The sequence below is a fragment of the Dermacentor silvarum genome, chromosome 1, assembly GCF_013339745.2.
Source record: "Dermacentor silvarum isolate Dsil-2018 chromosome 1, BIME_Dsil_1.4, whole genome shotgun sequence".
In the NCBI taxonomy this organism is placed as follows: Eukaryota; Metazoa; Arthropoda; class Arachnida; order Ixodida; family Ixodidae; genus Dermacentor; species Dermacentor silvarum.
In genome coordinates, this window is record NC_051154.1 from 431,832,353 (window position 1) to 431,852,845 (window position 20,493).

Consider the following 20,493-nt stretch of genomic DNA (forward strand, 5'->3'; position numbering starts at 1 on the left):
TCCACGAAAATTTCAATGATGCGTCCAAAAATATTGTTAGCATGTGCATAAGAGTTATTTCTTTTGGACTTATCAAGACGGGCTGTGGAGAACGTAAATGGCCCGACCATCATTTTCTAGAATTCTTTCCTGTCCTCCTTCTCAACGCCTTTGCCTATCAGCAGTACAGACCCCACAGGGCAAACATTTTTCCGTAGGGAGTAGCCCTTCATTAGAGTCTTAAAAGAAGACCCTAAAGTGCGATGGATGTTCTGCACACACCTTGACATCCAAAGCTTTACAAGAGCTTGCAAAATCCCAAACTTGTTGGCAATCTGAAATTGTGGATACCTAGTGCCATTGACATATCGTCCAAGAGTACCATTCATTGATTCAAATAGAAAAAGGGAGTATCCCCACAAAGGACCCCAGTTTATGGCACTGTCGACAATATGCACAAGGAGGTGAGAATTATATGTCATGTACTCGACACCGTATAATTCTTCATACCCAAGAAGAAATTTCTTTATCTCTCCCTTAATTGTGGCAAGCTGTTGAACGCAGATGCAAGGACCAAGAAGGTAATGCATAATCTCCACAAACTTCAACCAATGGTTATACTGCCTCTTAGGAATGCGGCCTTTTAATACGACTGGGGAATAAAACAGCAGCCAATTCCTCCAATCGGCAGCCTTCCATTCCTTTATGTCCTTTAAGGACCTTGGCAGCCGCGAGAGCTCCCACGTGGGGGTGAGTCTCAAAAGACATTCGTCCGCCTCAGCAAGATGTTTACGTAGGTGAAATCGTCGGCACTGGCTCGACTTCAGCCACATAAACATCGTTGCCCGTACAAAACCCGAACAAACGGTATGCATGTAATCGACAACGGAGCCCTCACCAAATGGAAAAAATGAAAGAAGTGTCAGCACACTTGCACCTTTGATTCCACAACTGGGTGCCTGCATGGCCTTGGCCTTTCGGGCGTGGTACAGAAAGGACTCATGTGTTCTGAGCTTGTTTGCAGATGCACTTGGAGGGTACACACGACAAAACCCATTTCCTTTCGGAACAACTTGCCCAGAGTCCTCGCACCATGCACAACCATAAGCTCCATTAAACTGCGTCATGCAAGTCAGTTCGCATCTGGCAACGGTGTCTACTGCACAAGGACCAGGAAATGCTTTTGACGTGTGCGACACACCACTGCTGTCCCTCCAAACAACTCCAGTGGATGACAGCTCACTCATCGTTTTTACAAATGGGGTCAAAAAACAGTTAATTGATGGTTTACCTGTGCCGAACCACAGCCCAGCTAACAAAAGATTTTGCACACGTTGTTTGTAAGGCAGTTCATTAACCATCAAAAGAAGAGGCCACATGCTCGCATTGGAGCTTTCAAAGAGGGGCACACAATCAGTATTAAACGTTAACGTAACGTCATTCGCAGTCACGGGCAACTTGCTGTATTGAAAGCTTTCCGTGATGTCACATACATCAAAGGAAGTGCCTGTACTACTGCGTTGGAGCTTTCCAGACTCCAGCACATCTTGAATTTGGCCTTTGAGGTCCATCACCAGAAAAAATGATGAGCTTTTCAATAAGCTGCCACTCTCATGGTTTATATTGCAGTGACTGCAGACCACATCATTTCCTGGTAATTCACCAATATACCCAGAGCACGTACTACAGTAGAAATGCTTAGCATACTGCTTTTCAGCACCAGCAAAGTGTCGAAAAAAGGTATACTTTGATGTCGGGTATTTGACACCTTCTGGCAAGTGAGCACTAAGAAGCTGCAGTAGGCTCTCGGTGGCTTCTTTTGAGCAGCCATGGCGCAAGCTGTGGGCCATGACCATTAGGAGGCTTTCGGCTTTCGTAAGCTTGGATCCCGGAAACAGGTTTTCATCCTAAGCAAAGAGAAATGGTAGTAAGCAATGGTTAAGTGTTAAGTACAACAGTACAATTATACATTTCTACGTAGACGCACCCTTTGTTATCAACACAATAAATTAGAAGATGCTGTCATCACAAGGGCTTCATGTGTCATTTTGTGGTACAGGCTTGATGTTGGCCAACCTGACTTTACTGGTAACCATCTTTACTGCATCATCTTAAGCTACCCCCCCCCCCCCTTTACACTGCAAACCTGCCTCGAACTAATGCAGACGTTAACTCTGCATGGTGAACACCAGACATCCACCACAGAAACCACTTTAAAGCAGTCATGCTACCTGCAGCACAGTGAGAGTAAGCGCTTTCATGCCATAAAATGCACGCTGAAATGCACTTTTGGAGCACTGTTAAGTTTCGACAAATGTTCAAAGAATATTGTCTCAGCTCCCATTTACCAGCACCAGTTTTGTCGCGCAGTATATCGACAAAACAGCGTTTACATGAGCGAACTCAATTTAACAGCGTGGTTTTGTCATTATTGGAGAAAAATAACTGCTGCAAGCAATGATCGCATCGGTACGCTCTCTACTTCATTATTCTTTAACAGAAAACACTAACGCCAATAGTAGTCTTCACACTTCCATCACAATATTTTCACTATATCATAACTAGGGCACCAAGCTTCTGCAGCTACAGGAGATAATGAGCGGCAGGTGTTACGTCGGCTCAAAACAAGATGTTACAGCCACAAAATAATATTTGGAAACGACGCTTGACACCACAACGCTTACCAACTCATCCTTCCAGCCTCTCGGAAAATGCTGCTCGCCGTGGTCAGGATATACATCAGCGTCGCCTTCCTATTCGCTGTCCTCGGAGGACGAGGTCGACGAGGCTTCACTCGTGGTTTCCAAAATATGGCTGTCTTCAGTTGCACTAGCAGTTGAAGGGAACGGTGCTATGCGGCCTGTGTCAGCGTCTGCTTCGCTTTCACGCGAACTTTCTTCACTGGCATCAGCAGAACCTCGTTCCTTGTCCAACGCGGTAGACGAAGCGCCAACTGATGAACGTTTTCTGAACCTGTATTTTGAGCGTATCGGAACGTCGATGGACGGGTCCCATAAGTACTTTCCAAATTGCCTTTTGGGCGGCATCGGCCGCGAGTGACGCAGGCACAGAGCCGACGGGAGCTTGCACGATTATCTTACGACAAAATACAGCGCTCACCACAGAGTACTACAGTGAACGGCGAATGCGGAGCAGTACAATAGCAGAAGAGACCACAACTTAAATTTCGCACGTGCGCACGCTGATACCAGCTGTTATGCCTCCTGGCTAGACTAGGCTAGACCAATGCGTTGCCAGCCGGCCAGCTGCCTCGACACTAACGACTCAACACTGAAAAGTTAGATCAACGTACGCACAAGTTAAGTGTAGAAAAACGCATTTCAAAGTATTAAATACTCATGTGCCACTGACAGGGCTGCAAATATTTATTAAAGCTTTGTTTCAGGATTTTGTCTTGTTGTTTTGTTGTTTTTTTGCCGTTTTAGACCAAACTTAGCCACATCTAAAAAGTGAGCAGGCAACATTGACACCACCTCTCTTTTTGCGTTTTTTTGTCGCCATTTTGTAAATATTCAGCTCTTCGCACCCTTACCTCCTTGCTAGAAGCACGTGTGCTTGTTTTGCAATCCACGGAAGCGTGACATGTCGCACATTCTTGTGAAATGGGTGGAGGACGAGAAGTGGGACGTATATCCCGTCAGTGCCCTGGCCGACGCGGATGTGGCCTTCCGCTTAATATCCCAGCAGGGATGCATCAAACAACTACGCGGAACGGTTCACCGCGTGAGCTGGAAAGAAGGAGCGCCACCGGCCTTGGCAGAACTTCTTGCCTTCGGTGAGTACATCTCGTGTTTTTTGACAGCTGTCCCAACTAAAGGCCTGTTCGATTCACTCAGGGCGCACACAACCAAATTTTGTGCTTTGCCCAGGATGTCAGTGTAGCGTGTTGCAGGTATCATCAGTCGATCACTAATACGGGTGTCACGCGGCTCATTTTGATCGGCGATCAAGGCCGATTCGGATCGAATTTCTCGATAGCGATTGGTTCATTTGCGCAAGCTGCGCGAGGCAGCCAATCGCGATCAAGAAATCCGATCCGGATCGCTCCCGATCGCGATCAGAAGTGTACGCGCGACACCGGTATAAGATGTGGAAAAAAGCATGTCATAGAGAAAATGATCGACGCGACCAGTGTCTGTGCTAGAAGTTGATATTTTTCAGCTGTGCCTGAGCAGCACAACGTAACACAGCATAGCCATGAATGGCATCCTTTCATCAAGTTCATTTGTACTCTCTCAATGGGGATTTAATCACCGATGTGTTAATCAGACAGTTGCTGCTTATGGTAAGAACACGCAAATCGCGTGTTACCGTGTAGATTCCTTCGCTCACGAAAAAAAATCTACAAAAGTTAGTCTAAAAATAATGAAAAAAAAGTAGCTCTTCGCGACATGTCCGGCCTTTTTCCCGCTGCAGAACACCGAAAACAAAAATTAGTGTGCCGCTATATTTGGCCTAGAGAACACCTTTTAAGTGGCAGCTTACAAGAAACAAGAAACTTTTTCAAAGTCAGTTTTATTTAAATATATCCGCATAACTGCCTTCTCATGACGTTGATTCTGATTGCCTCGCTAGGCTGCTTTGCAACTTTATGAATGTAAAACTTTTAGCTCAGCTGGTGGGTAATCCATCGTAGTAACAGCTCCCAAGCACACAAAACACACTCACATACATGCACCCACCCACATAACACCAAGCAAGGGTGTTTAATTGTATGTAAATAAAGGGGTTGAACCCTCTTATATCACACATGTGCTTCTGTGATCAGGGGGTCCTTTTTTGGTGTTTGTGTGTGAGTGCCTGCATATATGTATGTTTTCTGTGCTTGGGAGCTGTTACCAAAACTTTCTGAATAAACCATGAAAAGTGTGGCTCAATAATTTTCTTTTTTTCAATAGCTCATTCGATAACATGGAAATAGTATTGTCAGCACAGGTGTCTAGCAGCAAGAACCTGGTGGCATTATTGCTGAAAGGTCCTTATTATTCTTTTTATCTTGATGGCATTTGGTTGGGCAGCTAATATGTGTGCGGATTTATGAAATACTCCATAAATAACAGCATCTACCATTTATTTAACAGGAAATCCACAGCAACTCGAAAAAAAGAGAGCCCGTCTCGTGTCGGAGGCTGCTGCGCAATCAGATCTGCCAACAGAAAACGTGAGTATACCATCTGGTTAAGTTTCATTGACCATCTTGTATGAATCTGAACAACAAGGTGAAAATGGCGGATCTGTCGCCTATACCTTGATTGAACGCAGATAATATCAAGGGTGTGGTTGGGCAAACCATTGCATGCGAAAAGTGCTTGTGCGCACAAACTTAAAAAATAATAGACATCTATTTTTCATGTGCTGAAGATGCCCTCTTGCAGCAGAGTGTGTGTCTAGACTTTCTTTGGACAGAATGACTACACAGAAAAGCAGAAGCTCTAAGCTGCAACGGTCTGAGCCTCCAGTTTCTACGAGTGCTTACAAAGCATCAGTCAAACTGCATCCGGTTAAACCAGAGGGAAGCAAATTGAGCCTTGAAAACTGGTTATCTGGATCTATAAAAAACGAGTATTCAGGATATATGGCTCGATTAACTGGTTAGGCAGATATTTGAACACATTTGGTATTGGGAACAGTTTCTTCAAAAACTTGTGTCATAATCTGTAAAATTGTATGTTTATTAGACAGCCCAAAATGTCGCTATAAATTCTTCAGTTATGCTTTACGTGTGCTTTGGCACTTAAAGGGGACTACAAGTTTGTTTTTTGAACAGTGACATCTGCATCTGAACAACCATTAAATATGTGGGGTAAAACTTTGCTAACACTCTGAAGAAGCTTGTGGGGCAGAGTCAAAATAGCTTAGAAAATTTTAAAAATCGTGAAGGATTTCTTGGATGCTTCTGGTTAACCATGGAGCCCCCGAAGTTGTCCTTAAATTTGTCAGTGACTTGCTGTAGTAATGCTGTGGAGGTCTCTGAGAACCATTGCAGCAGTGACACACTTTAATTTGTCACCATTCAGTAATGCATGCAATATCCTCAGGCCAGAATGATATTACTATGCTGTAGAGCCATATTTCTCATCCTCAGCATTACCATGCTGCTGCTACCACTCTGTAAGGTAGTCATACCTCAGGCTGCATCTTTTCTTTGCTTTGCCGTTTTTTAAATTTATTTACAGGTGGTTGGTGGTGCATTTATTGAAAAACATAATATATATGTGTTTGTGCGTGTGAAATAAATAGCAGGGATGTTGAAAGGTTTGATTACATAGCTGGCTGTTCATCACACTATGACCAAAAGAAGATGCATGTAAATTTACGATGCTAACCCTTATTTATGACTGTTTGCAAATAAGCTTATTACGTAACAAGGTTGGTACTTAACCATGCTTATTTAGTCGAAACAAGCGTGGGCTGGTTTCTGTAGCAATTCCTTTTCCCAATGACAATGCCTTTTAGTGTTTTTTGTCGTGAGTGGCCAAGCGATGCTGTGCCTTGGGCAGAGAATTGAAAGGAGCCATTCAGGAATGCGAAAACCATTTAAAGGCATTGGTATCGGGAAAAGGCATCGCTAAAAATACCGGCGATGTTCGGTGCTTTTTCCTATTATTGCCATAAGCTAATAATTTGTTTATAAAATTGACTCGAAAATGCAGAGGACCTGATGCAGTATGAGCAAGTGACCATTGGTTGTCGTTGAAACCTAGTTAAAGGTCTGTGGGGAAAAAAACGGGACATCCGAATATTCAGATATTATTTGTCAACCAACCAGGCAGCCTAACCCATCAATAACTTGTGCATCAAACAACTGAATAACCGGTATTGCCATTCGCTTGATTTGATGGTGCCACAGCAGTGTCAACTACCATTGGCAAAATTGAATTATGTGGTGTTTGTAAAAAACCTACATGTTGATAACTTCATCGAAAGTCTGTGAAAATGGACTGCCCGCAGATATTTTTTGTGTGCATGCTGCTGGCGCACCTAAATCAATTGTTCATTCTGTTTTTAGAATATAAACACATTTTCTTAATTTCAGATCAACTCATGCAGCACCTGTGCTGCTCAAGTAAAGCAGCTTCTGAAAGAGAATGAAGCTCTCAGAGGGGGTGAAGTAGAGAGCATGAAGCGGACGGCAGAGGAGCGCGATCACGTTGCTGGTAAATGCCTTTCAACATATGCTGTCACAACATTATAGCGTCTTCCCGTGCCAAATGTCACAACCTTGGTGCTTGATCACTTGCCAGTGCTCTTAAAGAAGTTGGAGACTTTTCAACATAAGAAATAAATTCATGTCAGGAAACATTTTTCCAGGAAAAGGATGTTACTTCCGTTCGTACCATGTGAACTTTGTAATAAGGTGCCAAACTATATGTTATAAAAGGCACTGGCAAAAACACTGTTTCTTTGTTATGAGAACACAACAAAATTTTGCAGATAAGAGAAGCCTTACGCAAAAATGCATTCATCCATCATTCGCGATTTCTAGAATATTTGTAGGCCATAAAGTAAAATAACTTGTAGTTAGGCATTTTTCCAGCAAGAGCTTAAAGTTTACATCAGCCAAGTGGTCAGGAGCGCTACTGCGCAATTACATTTGCTTGGATGGAATATGGCACAATAGGGCACACAGGTGAAGAATTTGAAAAAAAAACTGATTCAGTCTGCTACTTTAACAATGAAGTGACCCTAGGAAAACATATGCAATAACACTGCCTCCTCTGATAGCTCATTGTTTTGTTTTTAAACTGAGGAACTTTTATTAAAAGAATTTTTGGTTAAAGGGAGAAAAAATATTTTTGAAGTGCTCTTAATTCTGCCGGTCTCGAAATTAACAATATGTCTCATCATTTGAGGAAGCCTCTTGGCGACAAAGAATGCATGAACACGAGCGCTCCTCTGCTAATAAATAGAGGGTAGGCTAAACTGATTCGAAGTTGATTCCTTCAGTGCTGGGGGTGGTTACGAGCCTCTTCAGCCAAGCAGCACTGCTAGATTACATGTATTCACCTTCATCACGCTGTCTGCTATTGACCTGCACGTAAAAGCCCAGAAAGAAAAGACCTGCTCGGTGTCCTTACACGGCACCAGCCAGTGCATTGACTCTGACCTGTTTGCTGCTGACTGCCTGCGCTAAATGAGTTAGAATTCCCCAGAATGCCATAATTAACAAAATTTAATCATTGCATTATGACGACCAAGTTGAGATCATAATGTGATGACTTACCACAATGAAAGCGAGCAAGATTGTTTTGACACATAACATTATAATCTCATAAATAGCAAACAAGTCGGTGTCAATGTGCTGCCTGGTGCCATGTAAGGACACTGAGCCGGCCCTTAGCAGACACCGACATGCTGGTAAATGCATGTAATCTAGCAGCTCTGCTTCACCGATGAAGCCTGTAACCACCCCAGCACTGAAGGAATCAACTTTGCATCAGTTTGGACTGCCCTCTGTTTATTGGTACAGGAACAGTCGTGTTTAATGCTACAGATTTAAATATAGCAAGAGATGAAATGACGAGAGAAAAGAAAATGAACATACATCCACTCGCACAAAAATTTGGAAAGGGGCAGCGGAGAGCACCATGAAATAAACAAAATGAAAATGGCAGCTTTATGGCACGGTCAATAAACAAAATGTTATCTATCTCAGTCCCTTTGACTGCACCACAGAGTTGGATAACATTTTGTTTATTGACATGCCGTAAGCTCCCATTTTCAAATTTATTTCATGGTGCTCTCTGCTACCCCTTTCCGATTGTTTGTGCGAGTAGCTGCATGTGCATTCTTTTTTTTCTCTCATCCTTTGACCTCTTGTTATATATTAAACCTGTTGTAGCATCCTTATTTGAGTACAGGAAAGCGCAATAGATGTGACAGTGTGAGGCGAGACAGAGGGCACAAGCACTACTGACAACGCTTCATTGGAAAATTTTGCTGCAGCAGCATAATGCGCGCATTGCACCCAAGACACCCCGAAACCAGCAACGGAGCAGGCGCAAAAACAAGGATATACGACAATAATTTCGAACCACATGTGCACGATCTCTTCATGAAACATGATAATTGGGAAGAATGTGTACCTCGTCAATTGCGCACTAGAGGCATAAAAAACTATACAGAAGTAAATCAACCAGCATAGCTGCGCCTAGCCATAAATCGCGCTTCTTTGTTTAAAGGAGTACTGACACAAAAATTTGAAGTCGAGATAACTCGTGAGATCGATTTAGGTGGACACACACACATCGTCCGCAAAATATCCGCGGCGAATACAGCTTAGAACATCTTTAAAATCAATTTTAAAAGTACGTGTGCGCAGCCACCCGCAAAGTGCAGCACCTCGCGACATAGACATCAAGGAAGGATTGTAAATAACCAAGAAAACGCTACGTCACGAGTTTGCGCTGTCGTCGGGGCGGGGCTAGCGAGCAAGTTTCTCCCCGCTCCGATCGCCCCGGTGCTTTTTTGTTCTCCCTGGTCGAGAGGCTGGCCTCGTTCGCCACTGACGGCGGCACAATAATTGGCTTATTTGTTTCTGACACGAGATAACTTTTAGAGTTAAGTGATCTCGAAAGTGTGTATCTTGTGAAACGTTGCGTGATTTTGGCTCGCAAGCGGTCAGTGCACCTTGCTAACGTGTTTTCTCATCGCTACCAACGCCGTTGTCAAAACTAATTGTACTGTCAGTTATGAGCGTCTTAAATGTGCAGACGTTGATTGTGTTGACGAATATAGGTGATTTATTACGAGCTGCGGACAGATCGCAAGGGCCGTCAGCCCCGGATCAGACGGCAAGCGAGCTAGGCCTACACCGTTTCCCAGCGCTTGCCAGCTCGCCCGTGGCGGATCGAATCAAAAGTGGCTGGCCACGTCTAATACGGTGGCGACTCCTGTCTGGAGGAAATAGTCGCCGCTCGACGATGAAAACGAGGACGGCGCGACGACGTCGCAAAGCTCGACAAACTAGCAACACGAAGCTCGCTCACAGAGCACTCGCTTGCCTGCGAGCGCGCTGGCTTGAACACGCCGCAGTTTTGTGCGATCACACGCTCACTGTGTTTACAATCTCTCTTCTACCGTCTCGTTGCTCTCTGAAACCGAAACTTGGACTGGTCGCTGCAAAGAATATTCCAAATAATTACCTGTCGCACTCTGAAGCAAACGAGGTTTTGCACTGTGATTACTGGGTCATTAGCTACTTATTACGGCAGAAAAAACAAGAATGAAATTTTTTTGTCAGTTCTCCTTTAAATGTGCCACCGAAGTCACGCTAACGCACATATGAGATCCATAATTCTCTATTAAAAGCGCTTCCAAAAGCTTGCACTCTAGTTTTTCTACAGTCTACAACTCCTGCATTCTTCAATTGCAAATAGTAACTACACTTTTTGAGCGTAGAGCAAGATTCGACCCTCTCCTTATTTCAAAACACTGGCTCTGGTTCCAGCACTGGCCAGCCTGCCCCACTAAGCATGCCCGCAGCCTTCAGGAATTCTGTACGCAACAGAAGTATACTTTTGTTGTGCTATAGCGCATGCGACATACTGATACTCGTCTTTCTTCATCCAGTATTTCCTTACTTGACTGCCCATGTCGCGTTTGCATGGTAGTGCCAACTTGCATGGCACAGAAAACAAAATCCACCACATTCTTCCCTGCGACTTTCCTAAGTCGTGCAAGATGTTATGCACATATGGCACAACCTCAAACAAATGCCTCTTCTGCGGGGTACCTAAAACGTCTACTGCAGGCTCTTTGCACAGCTGATTAAGCAGCGTTTTTTCGACAGCTTAAAGGAGCAGAAGGTAGAACTGAGCTTGCTACAACATTTCTGCTTGGTGACCGAAGCTTTCCGTTATCCTGTGTAGGCAGGACTTCACAAGAGCCGACCTGAAACATGATTTTGCGATTCCCCTCTTAATCAGTTTCGAATGTGAGGAATTGAAGGGTAGAATGGCTTTCTTGGATCTTGGCATGTAGTCCAGCAGATGTGGTCACTTTCATTAAAAATTATGCAAAGCTCTGAGAACTGAATGGAATGGGCCTGCTGGAGCTCAGATGTGAAATTTGCAAGGAAGAACACTTGCTAAAAACTTCTACGACTGACATAGCCACTAACAAGAAGTGTATCGGTGCGTCTCAATTTAAAATGACTGAAAAATTGTCTTTGTGCCCAAACACCTTCACTGCACCTAGGTTGGCTGCATCGAGCTTACGTGGGTGCAGTTTGACTGTGGTGAAATCCAAAAGCGCCTGTCTGTTGCGATTTAGGTGTGCACTAAAGAACCTTACACGATTAGTTTCATAACTGATTTATTTTGCATTTCCAGTGGCAGCCAAATTGCTGAAAAGGTTGCGAAAGGCCCTGGGAAAGGTCGAAACCCAAACAGATCAAGCAGCTGAACCTGTTGTTGCTTGCCCAAAGGTAGATATATCTATCCTATCCGCCATCTTAGCTAGTGTTATAAATGCATGAAATAATACTTTGAGGAAAATGAATTTTTTGCACTATCGTTTAAGTTCTCTGCAAGCTCCAAGTCTGGCAACTGTTCCAACATCCACATTCTTTGGTATTTATGTGTGTGTAGCTCTAGGAGTGTTAGAAAGTGCCACTCAGGCCAATCCAGTGGATGCGGAACATTCTTCTGGCAAATGGTAACACGTAGTATGTGAACTTTATGAGTAGGCAGCGGTAACGTGAACTTTATGAGTAGGCATCTTAGCAATAAACTGTCGTATGTTATTTTAAGGCATCAAACCTGCGTGATTCAAGACCCTTGCTATGAAATGAAGGAGAAAGGGAACTAAAGGCCCACTTTTGTGAAACACATTGATGTGAAACCAACAGATATGCCAAGTATAGCATAGGGGAAGTTATTGTTTTTCTTTAAGTGTAGAAATGATAAAGAAAAATTAAAGTGGACGAAAAAAGATACCGACAATTAGAGTACTCCCTAATGTGAAATATGAGTGCAGCCTTATACGTGTTTTCATTTCGCGATATTTTCAGGCAAAGAATTTGAGAGCGACATGTAGTAGAGTCGGCAATTGTCGTATATCTGATCTGTGGGTCAAACACGTCGGCTAAACATGACTCGTCGAAGGTTCCAGTGCAATCGGTGGTGCCGCTTGGCTTCCAGAAAGTGCTACGCAATCAGAAACAATTGCTAACCATGACAATCGAAACAAGACCAAAAAAGCGCGAGCGATGGGCTGATGTGAGCAGACGATAGTACAAATCTAGCCGTTCGGCCGAGACCAGATACAAGGACGCATGGAGTGGACGGGCGGGTCCGCATGAAACCAGTTTCCTGCACGCACGTCACTGAAGGAGCCGCTCTCATTGGTCTGTGCCGTTCGCGGCTCACGCCTTTCATCTTTTTCTGTTTTGCTCATTCGATTGGTTACGGCGCCGCTGATGTTCACGGCAGTAACCAGGCTATTCAGAGCTCCACTGTAAAAACTTGTCGCTGTAAGTCATGCCAGTAACTGCTGCAGGTTACCGCATCGTTTCAGTCCATCAAACTGCTATTTGTTCCTAGATATTAAGCTGCCAGCAAATTCCAATCTCTTGCTCTGCAGAAGTTTATGCGCTACCTCTCAAATGATTTTTTTTTATGTTCCCAGGTCGACATAGGGGGGGGGGGGGGCGTCACTGTGTAAAAAGGCACGCTTGAGAAACTGAGCCGTGCCTGTGAAAGTGGCCCTGGCAAATTTGCCAGGGCTCTTTTGCGAATTGTTTTTACAGAGGATGAACTGCGGGGGAGGACACTGCTGGGTGGCAGAAGTAATTTGCATGTTGACCAACCACTCAACGAGGCCTTGGACCCTGTTCGTGTTCAAGCTGTGATTGGTATGTATGTCGATCTTATTGTGGGTGCAACTGCAAATTGCTGTCTTGAATGGCTATTTTAAAAATTGGCAGCTCCTCATGCTGTATTTTGTAAGAGATATGCAAAAGCATAGCTGGGCAGCCCTCTTGGTGTCGATATGTGACTGGTTTGTTTTTTTGCAGTTTGGCTAACTTATTGTCTTTGTTCTATCTACTCATATGGTTCATTCCTTACATTTATATGAATAGTCATTGTATGTAACACATGCAAGCTGATGTAGTGCTGCGTAAGTCATGCCCCAGTGCACGCAAACACATCTTTCGAAGTATTTGCACTCTTTCATTTATTGTAGTATACGGCTGCTAAACCTCGGCACTTGTCCTTTAGCTATTTCACTGCATTGACATGAAAGGGTGTTCAGCCATGGCAGCGCATGCACGAAGAGTGCACAGCCACTCGTCCACAGTCTTCGCACACACCTAGTGTTGGAACTCGTGTAATATCACGTTTTTGGAAACGCATTGAATGAAGAGGCCATAGCATTCACTCCCCTTTGTTAGCAGTGTTGTGACGGCGAGTGGTTGCAGTCATCGAGTGAGATTTGTTCATGTTTGCCTGTGTGAGCACGCATGGCACGATGCTTGCTAGTTTAAATAGTAAGTGAATGTTTACTGCAATTTATACATCCGCTAAAACTACAAACCATACTTCCTTATTAGGATTGTTTAAGCACATTGACAACAAGCACATGCGAGTGGACGCACACAAGCACTAGCTTCAACCAATGCTTAATTAGCAACGGGCGCACAATTTTATATGCATGCAAAACACGCTTACGTGCACGATAAAAGGCCTTGTGCACTCTAGGTCACGTTCAGAAAATACAATTCTTTTCTTGACAAAGCAATTCAAAGCAAGCTCGTACACGTCTCACTTAGGCTTACTATTTCTGCTGTTTTATCATACAATCCTGAGTGTAGCTCACTAACAAGGCTTGTCAACCTTCGTGTAATTGTGCGACACTTTGCTGTCACTATCACTGCTTCCCCTTTCCTGGGAAACTGCGACTTTTTGTCACTGAAGTTTGTTTATACCAATTGCCCGATAATTTGATCATTTTTACTCCCTTATCCGGGTAAGAAAATTGTGTCTGTGACAATTAAATGCATAAACGGTCGAATTTACATTCAACTAAATTTCTCTATAGTGAAGTGCCGATTTTACTGAGTTTGCTATAACGAGGGTTAACTGTACCTGAAAGTGAATTATATAAAATTTCACTGAGTAGCTGCTATCCCATCAACCTGTGTTTCCGGCGCGGCGAGGAGGTTGCCTTCAATACTGAGATGCTTACCTTCATTCTGTCTCCACTCTTACCATTCTGGTGCACACCTGATAACTGCAGACTCTGGCTCAAAGTATAGCTGAATGACTGTGTGATAGGGCAATTTGAAGGCACTGTGAAAAGTTGAATTGCAGATACCTCAAGGCATGAAAGCTGCCTAGTGTATGCGCAGCCACTGAATGTTTTCTCAGGACGCGATTTCTTTTTACGACTTACCGCTGTAATCAAGAACGCAATTTCAGTTAAACGCCATGTCTGGCTTGATCTGAGTGACGCCTGGCGTGAACGTGCCCAGCGCACTCACGGCTTTTCCTCCGGTGCGTTCACGACAGCCGTCACTTAAGTCAAGCATGTGCTTCAACTTAAGTTGGGTTCTTTAATACAGGCCTTACAGTAGCAGTGTAGCCTGCATTTAAGCATATATATAGCAAGTTCTTTTATTAGACATAGTGCTTGTCACAAACAAGATTAGGTTTGCAAATTCTGATGCTTTAATGCTAGTCTAATGCTGTGTTTCTTTTTCAGACTACTCATGCTCCAAGTTTCCTTCGGCCAGCATCTCATACATAAAGAACAGCCTTTCCTCAATGCTCGCAAGGGAATTGAAGGAATAAATGACAAATAAACTGCAGAGCACTTGTATGTATAAAAAGAACCCCGATTCATGTGCTTTTTCTTAATCACAAAGTTGGAAGTTTCTTTTTGCATAACATTACAGGGGGAAAGAGGCCTTGTAATGGAAAGCCAAGAAATGCACCTTGAAGATGTCAGTGGAGAATATCAAGATTCATTGATTTCATGTTTACGCTTTACATTTCATGGAAGTACCATAGTTAATCTATGGGAATTTCATACAAATACAATTGTTCATCCATGGGAATTTCGTAGAAGTACAATTGTTATTCCATAGAAATTCCATATGAAATCAGCGCAATAACTCGTAAATGAAATTACAATGGTTCCACGGTGGCCACTTTTCAATACTGCTCAACAAATCTACAATGAAGGGACAATGGTATTTCAGCAAAAATTTTGTTGATTGAGCAACAGGACGTCAATGGAATTTCTACTAGAATACAACAGGAATTTTCATAAGGGATATATACAGTACCTAAATTAGTTTTTATGTGCGTTAACATAATTGTATGTTTATGACCAACCCCTTCTCTTATGCAGGAACCAGGCTGCCAACGCAACCACGCAGAGCAACTGCCTTTTCAAGGGTGCTGCGCTTGCGCTGGTGTGCAAGCGGAGAAGAGTGGAGCTTCAGTTAATGTGTCCTGCTGCACTGTAGTCGTTGTCGCACTATTTTGGCTAAAACCTCTATCTCCTGTCTGACATACTAACAGCTCAAACGTCACCACTAAAGGCTTTTTGCGCACACCTGCCTTCATAGGCATCTTGCAGCTTAAGTCTGTATTTTCAATCCAGGTTTCTTTTCTTAAGTCATTTCATAAAGCAGTCTGTATCACTGAATTATTTCTGGTCAATCTAAGTGTAAATCTCTGAAACAATAAGTAAAATTATCCTCGTCTTTTTGTGTTGTGATAGGATTGCAAAAATAGCGCGGACTCTGATCCTACAAACACAAGCAGTAGTACTACTGACATAGCTATTCTAGAATAAAATACCATCCGTGTTCTAGACAGTATGCAATGGTAAATCCTTATATAATATACACTGTTTCAGCTCCGGTTCTAACTTCAGCTTAAGATGAGTTATGAACTCCGGAACAATGAATTTGTTCCTTTCGATGCGCATGACAGTTGGCTTCCATGGGGCTTGGAGAAGTCCAGAAATTGACCGAGGAACAAAGCGTGTATTGTGGGATCCCACAACAGGCCAAATGGTGATGTAGACTGTCACAATGGCGTTGCTGAAAAATACAGTATAGAGCGCATTACTACCACGAGTTCAGCGAGGCTGAAATCAACCATTGGAATTATGGTATATTTCTTGATGTACAGGGCTTGGTGGTGGCCTTACCCCGAAACATGACGCCCGAGAAAAATGATAGCAGGAGAGAAGCCACCGCTCATCCGATTAATACCAAAATGCAGCGGTTGGAGGGAGTCCTATACGTGGATGCGTCCCTCGTCAAGGGCAGCAGCAAAGCAGCGGCGGTGGTAACCGACGGGGAACAGTTGATAAACAGCGCTGCAGTCAACACCAGAGAGTCAGCGACAGCAGAGGAAGTGGCCATAGCCCTGGCGTTCGTCCAATCGGGCGCCAGGGTAGTGGTTACCGATTCCAAAAGAGCTTACGGCGGCTACCGGAAAGGGGTGATCTCCTCAGAGGTAGCCGCGATATTAACGAAGGGCACCGGAGCGAGCCGTAGAGCTCGTATGGGTGCCTGCCCACACAGAGGTAGCCGGCAACGTCATAGCCGATTACCATGCCCGAGCGATGACCCTCCGGGCAGGGCAGGACGCCGACACCACTAACCCGGTGCTCCCGTACAGAGAGATTACCTCCGATTATAGGGAGGATCGGCGCAACTTTCCCGAGCCGCACCGCACCCTGAGCGGCGAACAACAAACGATCATCAGGCGCATTCAGGCAGGTTCACTAACCAGCCTGCCCTGATGAATAAATTATATTCAGAAACCGAAGAGGACATTTGTCCATTTTGCAAAAACGACACAGGCACCCTTGCACACATCCTGATGGAGTGCACTTCACTCAAATCTCCTATACCCCCCATCCCCGCTCCGTCCCCCATTACCCCACCCCATGAGCGATTGGAGACCTTACGGTCCAGCCCCGCCCTGTCAATCCAGCTCACGCTGGCGGCTAGGGGACAGGAGCTGCTGGCCGTATATGGGTCCCGAAACCAGGGAACCACCCCGTCCGACGTCTGGGAAGACGCCGTCATATGAGCTCAATAAATGTTTTTTTTTCTCTCTCTCTTGATGTACCCTAGCTCATGCAAAAGTAGCTTCAGCATACCATTAAATGCTAAAGTGCTCCATTTCAAATTGTGTGCAGTAAAAAAGCTCACGTCTCAACCGTAACACATCATGGGCAACTCGTGACTGCGCACATCATAACTATCCTCTTCTAACCAATAATATATGACTGTTGAAGAGGAATGAAATATGAGTTTGATTTCATTATCGCATAGCTGTTTCATGTTTGCGGTTTTAAATAACACGGCGTGCATTTCACCATTTTGTCAATGTGGCCAGACATAACAACAATATTATTAATGGTAAGTATGAAAAATAAGCAAAGACTTACACCGGGCAGATCAGTCAAGTACTTCTGCAGCACCTATGTTCTTTCAGACAAGCGAGATAGTGCATTTGCAACAGTCAGACACGGTATCTATCGATGCTTTCACGTCAGTCACATGTCTTACCGTGCAACACAGACGGTGATTTTCTTCCATCAGCTGGTCTTTCCAAGGCCCACATCCTGCAGCAGAATGCGAAAATGATATGTACAGTCTGTTTCATACTTAGGGGTAAACTCGGAGCGACTTGCAAGGCACTCCGAGTTTTCCCCTAAGTTTGAAACAGACTGTACATAGGGCGTTCGCACGCTAAGTTCAGTGCATCTAAGCAACTGAAATGAAAAGACATAGCACAACTAAAAAAATGTGGGCTGCGTGAACTTGAAAGCACAGTTTATGGAACGTGCAGGAGATGCTACGACGTAGCACATTGAAAAAGGTAAGACGAAAGAACACTAATGCTGGTAATGAACTACTAACAAGTGAATTTTGGAAGAATAAAGGATTGCGTAGCGGATATGTGAAGTGAAGCAGCACTGGAAATACAGGCCCCAGTGCTGGTTCATTGACGATATGTGCTACAATTTGAACAAACCGACTAACCACCACGGCTTCTAAAATAAGTACATGACTGAAAAACGTTTGTTTCCTTAAAACTGCCGGAGCTACGCACTCAACCATATGCATTCTGCCACATGTATACAACTGCTTCTCTACTGAAAGATTTCTTAGGCGATACTGGAATGATCATCGGACGCAGGCGCGGAGCGGTGCCTTGTGCATTTATGTTTAAACAGCTGAACCGATAACATATTGTCGCGCCACATGCTATATCGTCGCCGCGGGTATGTGCCCGGTCATGAAAACGACGCTGAAGTAGCGCGCGGGTAGAAAAACAGACGACAACGACGTTGCGTTTGCTGTTCATATAAAGTGCTTATATACGTGCTGTACGCCGGCTTCCACGTCTCCTACGAAGTCGTGACACTGGTGGAGGTGCTGGGTAGGATTGCCTCATGCTTAGCACACCTTCGCGGAGCCATCCATCGAACGCGGGATTGCCTTCGCTCGTCGAAACTCCTGTTCACTGGTACAGCCGCCGCCTGCTAGGCCTGCCGCCCGAGCTCAACCCCTTGCAGGATCCTGCCGGACCGCGTCTAAGTACTACCGTCATGCCCACTGCAACTCCATCTCAGGTGACGCAACAGCATCCTATGGTCCCAGAAAGTTTCCATGGCGACGCCATTGAAGATGTCAAAGATTTGCTGGACCAGTTCGAGCGTGTCGCCAGTCATAATAAATGGGGCTCCCGGCAAAAGCTGTCTTATGTCTATTTTTCTCTTCGAGGCAGTGTGCGGACGGGGTTTGTCAACCGGGAGAGGAGCCTGACCACATGGGACGCCTTCCGCACGCAGCTGCTAGACGCATTCACTAGCAGCGACAGAAACGACAATGCACAGTGCCTTCTCGAATCTCGTGTCCAGAAGCCAAATAAGAGCGTTGCCATGTTTGCAGAAGATATGGCCCGCCTTTTCCCCATAGCCGATCCTGAGATGGCCGAAGAAATGAAGTTGCGCTATCTCTTGCGGGGAGTGAAGGAGCAACTGTTTGGCGGACTAGTGAGGAATCCACCGACGACAGTGGCCAAATTTACCAAGGAGGCTACCGCTATCGAACGGGCACTACAGCAGCGGTACCGCCAATACGATCGCGCGAACTCACCAACAAATTCTTCACTGCTAACTGAGGGTGGCGGCACATCTCCTGCGTGAAGTTATTCGAGAGATTGTGCGAGAGGAGATCCGGCAGCTCGGAATTGCTCCCATGGCACCAGCGGTGGCTTCTGTCGCTGATGTCGTCCGGGAGGAAGTTCGACAGGTCTTTTCTTCGCCCGACTGGCAAGCGGTGCCGCGACGATGTAAAAGCGCGGAAGCTCTTCGTCGTCCACCTCCCGCCACTTCGATGCTGCTGACACCGTCGACCACTCCGACGCAGCCACCGCCGCCATCCCCGACGCCCTATCTTCGACAGTCACAGCCGCCGCCTGCAATGCCGTATCGCCGACAGCCGATCGCTGCGCCGCGGTCTTACGGAGAATTCCTTGCCGGCTATCCGCTACGAAAAACCGATTTGTGGCGCATCGCTGACCGCCGGCCGCTATGCTTTGATTGCGGTGAAGCCGGACATGTTTATCGAGCTTGCCACTACCACGCCGCTGGATTTCCCAGATTTCCCACCAACTATAGTTACCCTCGCTTTGACGCTCCACGTACATGCGACGACAATCCTTCAAACTTTCGACCGGAAGGTTCAACGACGCCTCGATCGCGTCTTCCGTCACCGGCTCGTTACACCCTACCAACCCTTCGCGATTTTCCTGACGCCTTTAGGGGCATGTCTCCTAGCCCGCACCGGGCAAACTAGAGGCAGCGACCTCCGGGGTGAGGTTTCAAACCGTCCAGCTTCCCCAGTAACCCCATCATCGACGATCGACGACTCTACGACTCCGACGATTCCAACCACACCACATGTAACAGACGCCGTCAGCGCCGATCTTGTTAGCATTGACGGCCACCAAGTGGCCGCTCTCGTTCACGCTGGTTCGCATTTCTCGATAATGAGTCTAAAGCTAGCCGACAGACTAAGAAAAGTGAAGACGCCGTGGACCGGGCCCAACATCAGACCTGCCGGGGGCCAGTTGATGACGCCGATTGGAAAATACACAGCCGGAATCGTAATCACCGGTTCAGCCTTCGTTGCCACCCTCGTCATTCTCTTTGAGTGCTGTAAAGAACTTATTTTGGGAATGGATTTCTTGAGCGAGTACGGTGCAGTTATTAATGTCCGCGACCGCATGGTGACATTTTCTACGAGTTCCGAAGACGTCGACCCCGGGGATGACCAGCGACCGCGTTTACGTATCGCCGACGACGACGTCACGCTTCCGCCACGAAGTTGTTCCCTCGTGGCTGTAATCTGCGATAACTTGCACACCGGGCCTGGCGTCGCTGAACACATCAACGCACTAGTACTGAGTCAGGGCGTTTCCGTCGCCAGGGCCGTAATTGATGTACTCG

At 45.4% G+C, this 20,493-nt stretch overlaps 1 protein-coding gene across 2 annotated transcripts; it reads left to right on the forward strand.

Annotated features, from left to right (window-relative positions):
• Nucleotides 1-3,511: 3,511 nt before the first annotated feature.
• On the forward strand, nt 3,512-14,827 carry LOC119448273 (uncharacterized). 2 transcript variants are annotated; one of them, XR_007465370.1, is made up of 6 exons: nt 3,512-3,775; nt 5,082-5,161; nt 7,037-7,157; nt 11,334-11,428; nt 12,726-12,856; nt 14,707-14,827. XR_007465370.1 is itself a non-coding variant. In XM_049661045.1 (6 exons), the coding sequence occupies exons 1-5, from the start codon at nt 3,583-3,585 to the stop codon at nt 12,851-12,853; spliced, it is 591 nt and encodes a 196-aa protein (XP_049517002.1). In that variant the 5' UTR covers nt 3,512-3,582; the 3' UTR covers nt 12,854-12,856; nt 14,707-14,827. The 2 variants fall into 2 exon arrangements, 1 of the variants encoding a protein (XP_049517002.1); XM_049661045.1 differs by having other exon boundaries at nt 12,752-12,856.
• The last annotated feature ends 5,666 nt before the right edge of the window (nt 14,828-20,493 follow it).

Excerpts from the sequence above, each read along its gene's own strand:
- LOC119448273 (XM_049661045.1), top strand. The coding sequence starts at position 3,583 with ATGTCGCACATTCTTGTGAAATGGGTGGAGGACGAGAAGTGGGACGTA. Across the intron at positions 5,162-7,036 it reads CAGATCTGCCAACAGAAAAC|ATCAACTCATGCAGCACCTG; the intron begins GTGAGTATACCA and ends TCTTAATTTCAG. Across the intron at positions 7,158-11,333 it reads GGAGCGCGATCACGTTGCTG|TGGCAGCCAAATTGCTGAAA; the intron begins GTAAATGCCTTT and ends TTGCATTTCCAG.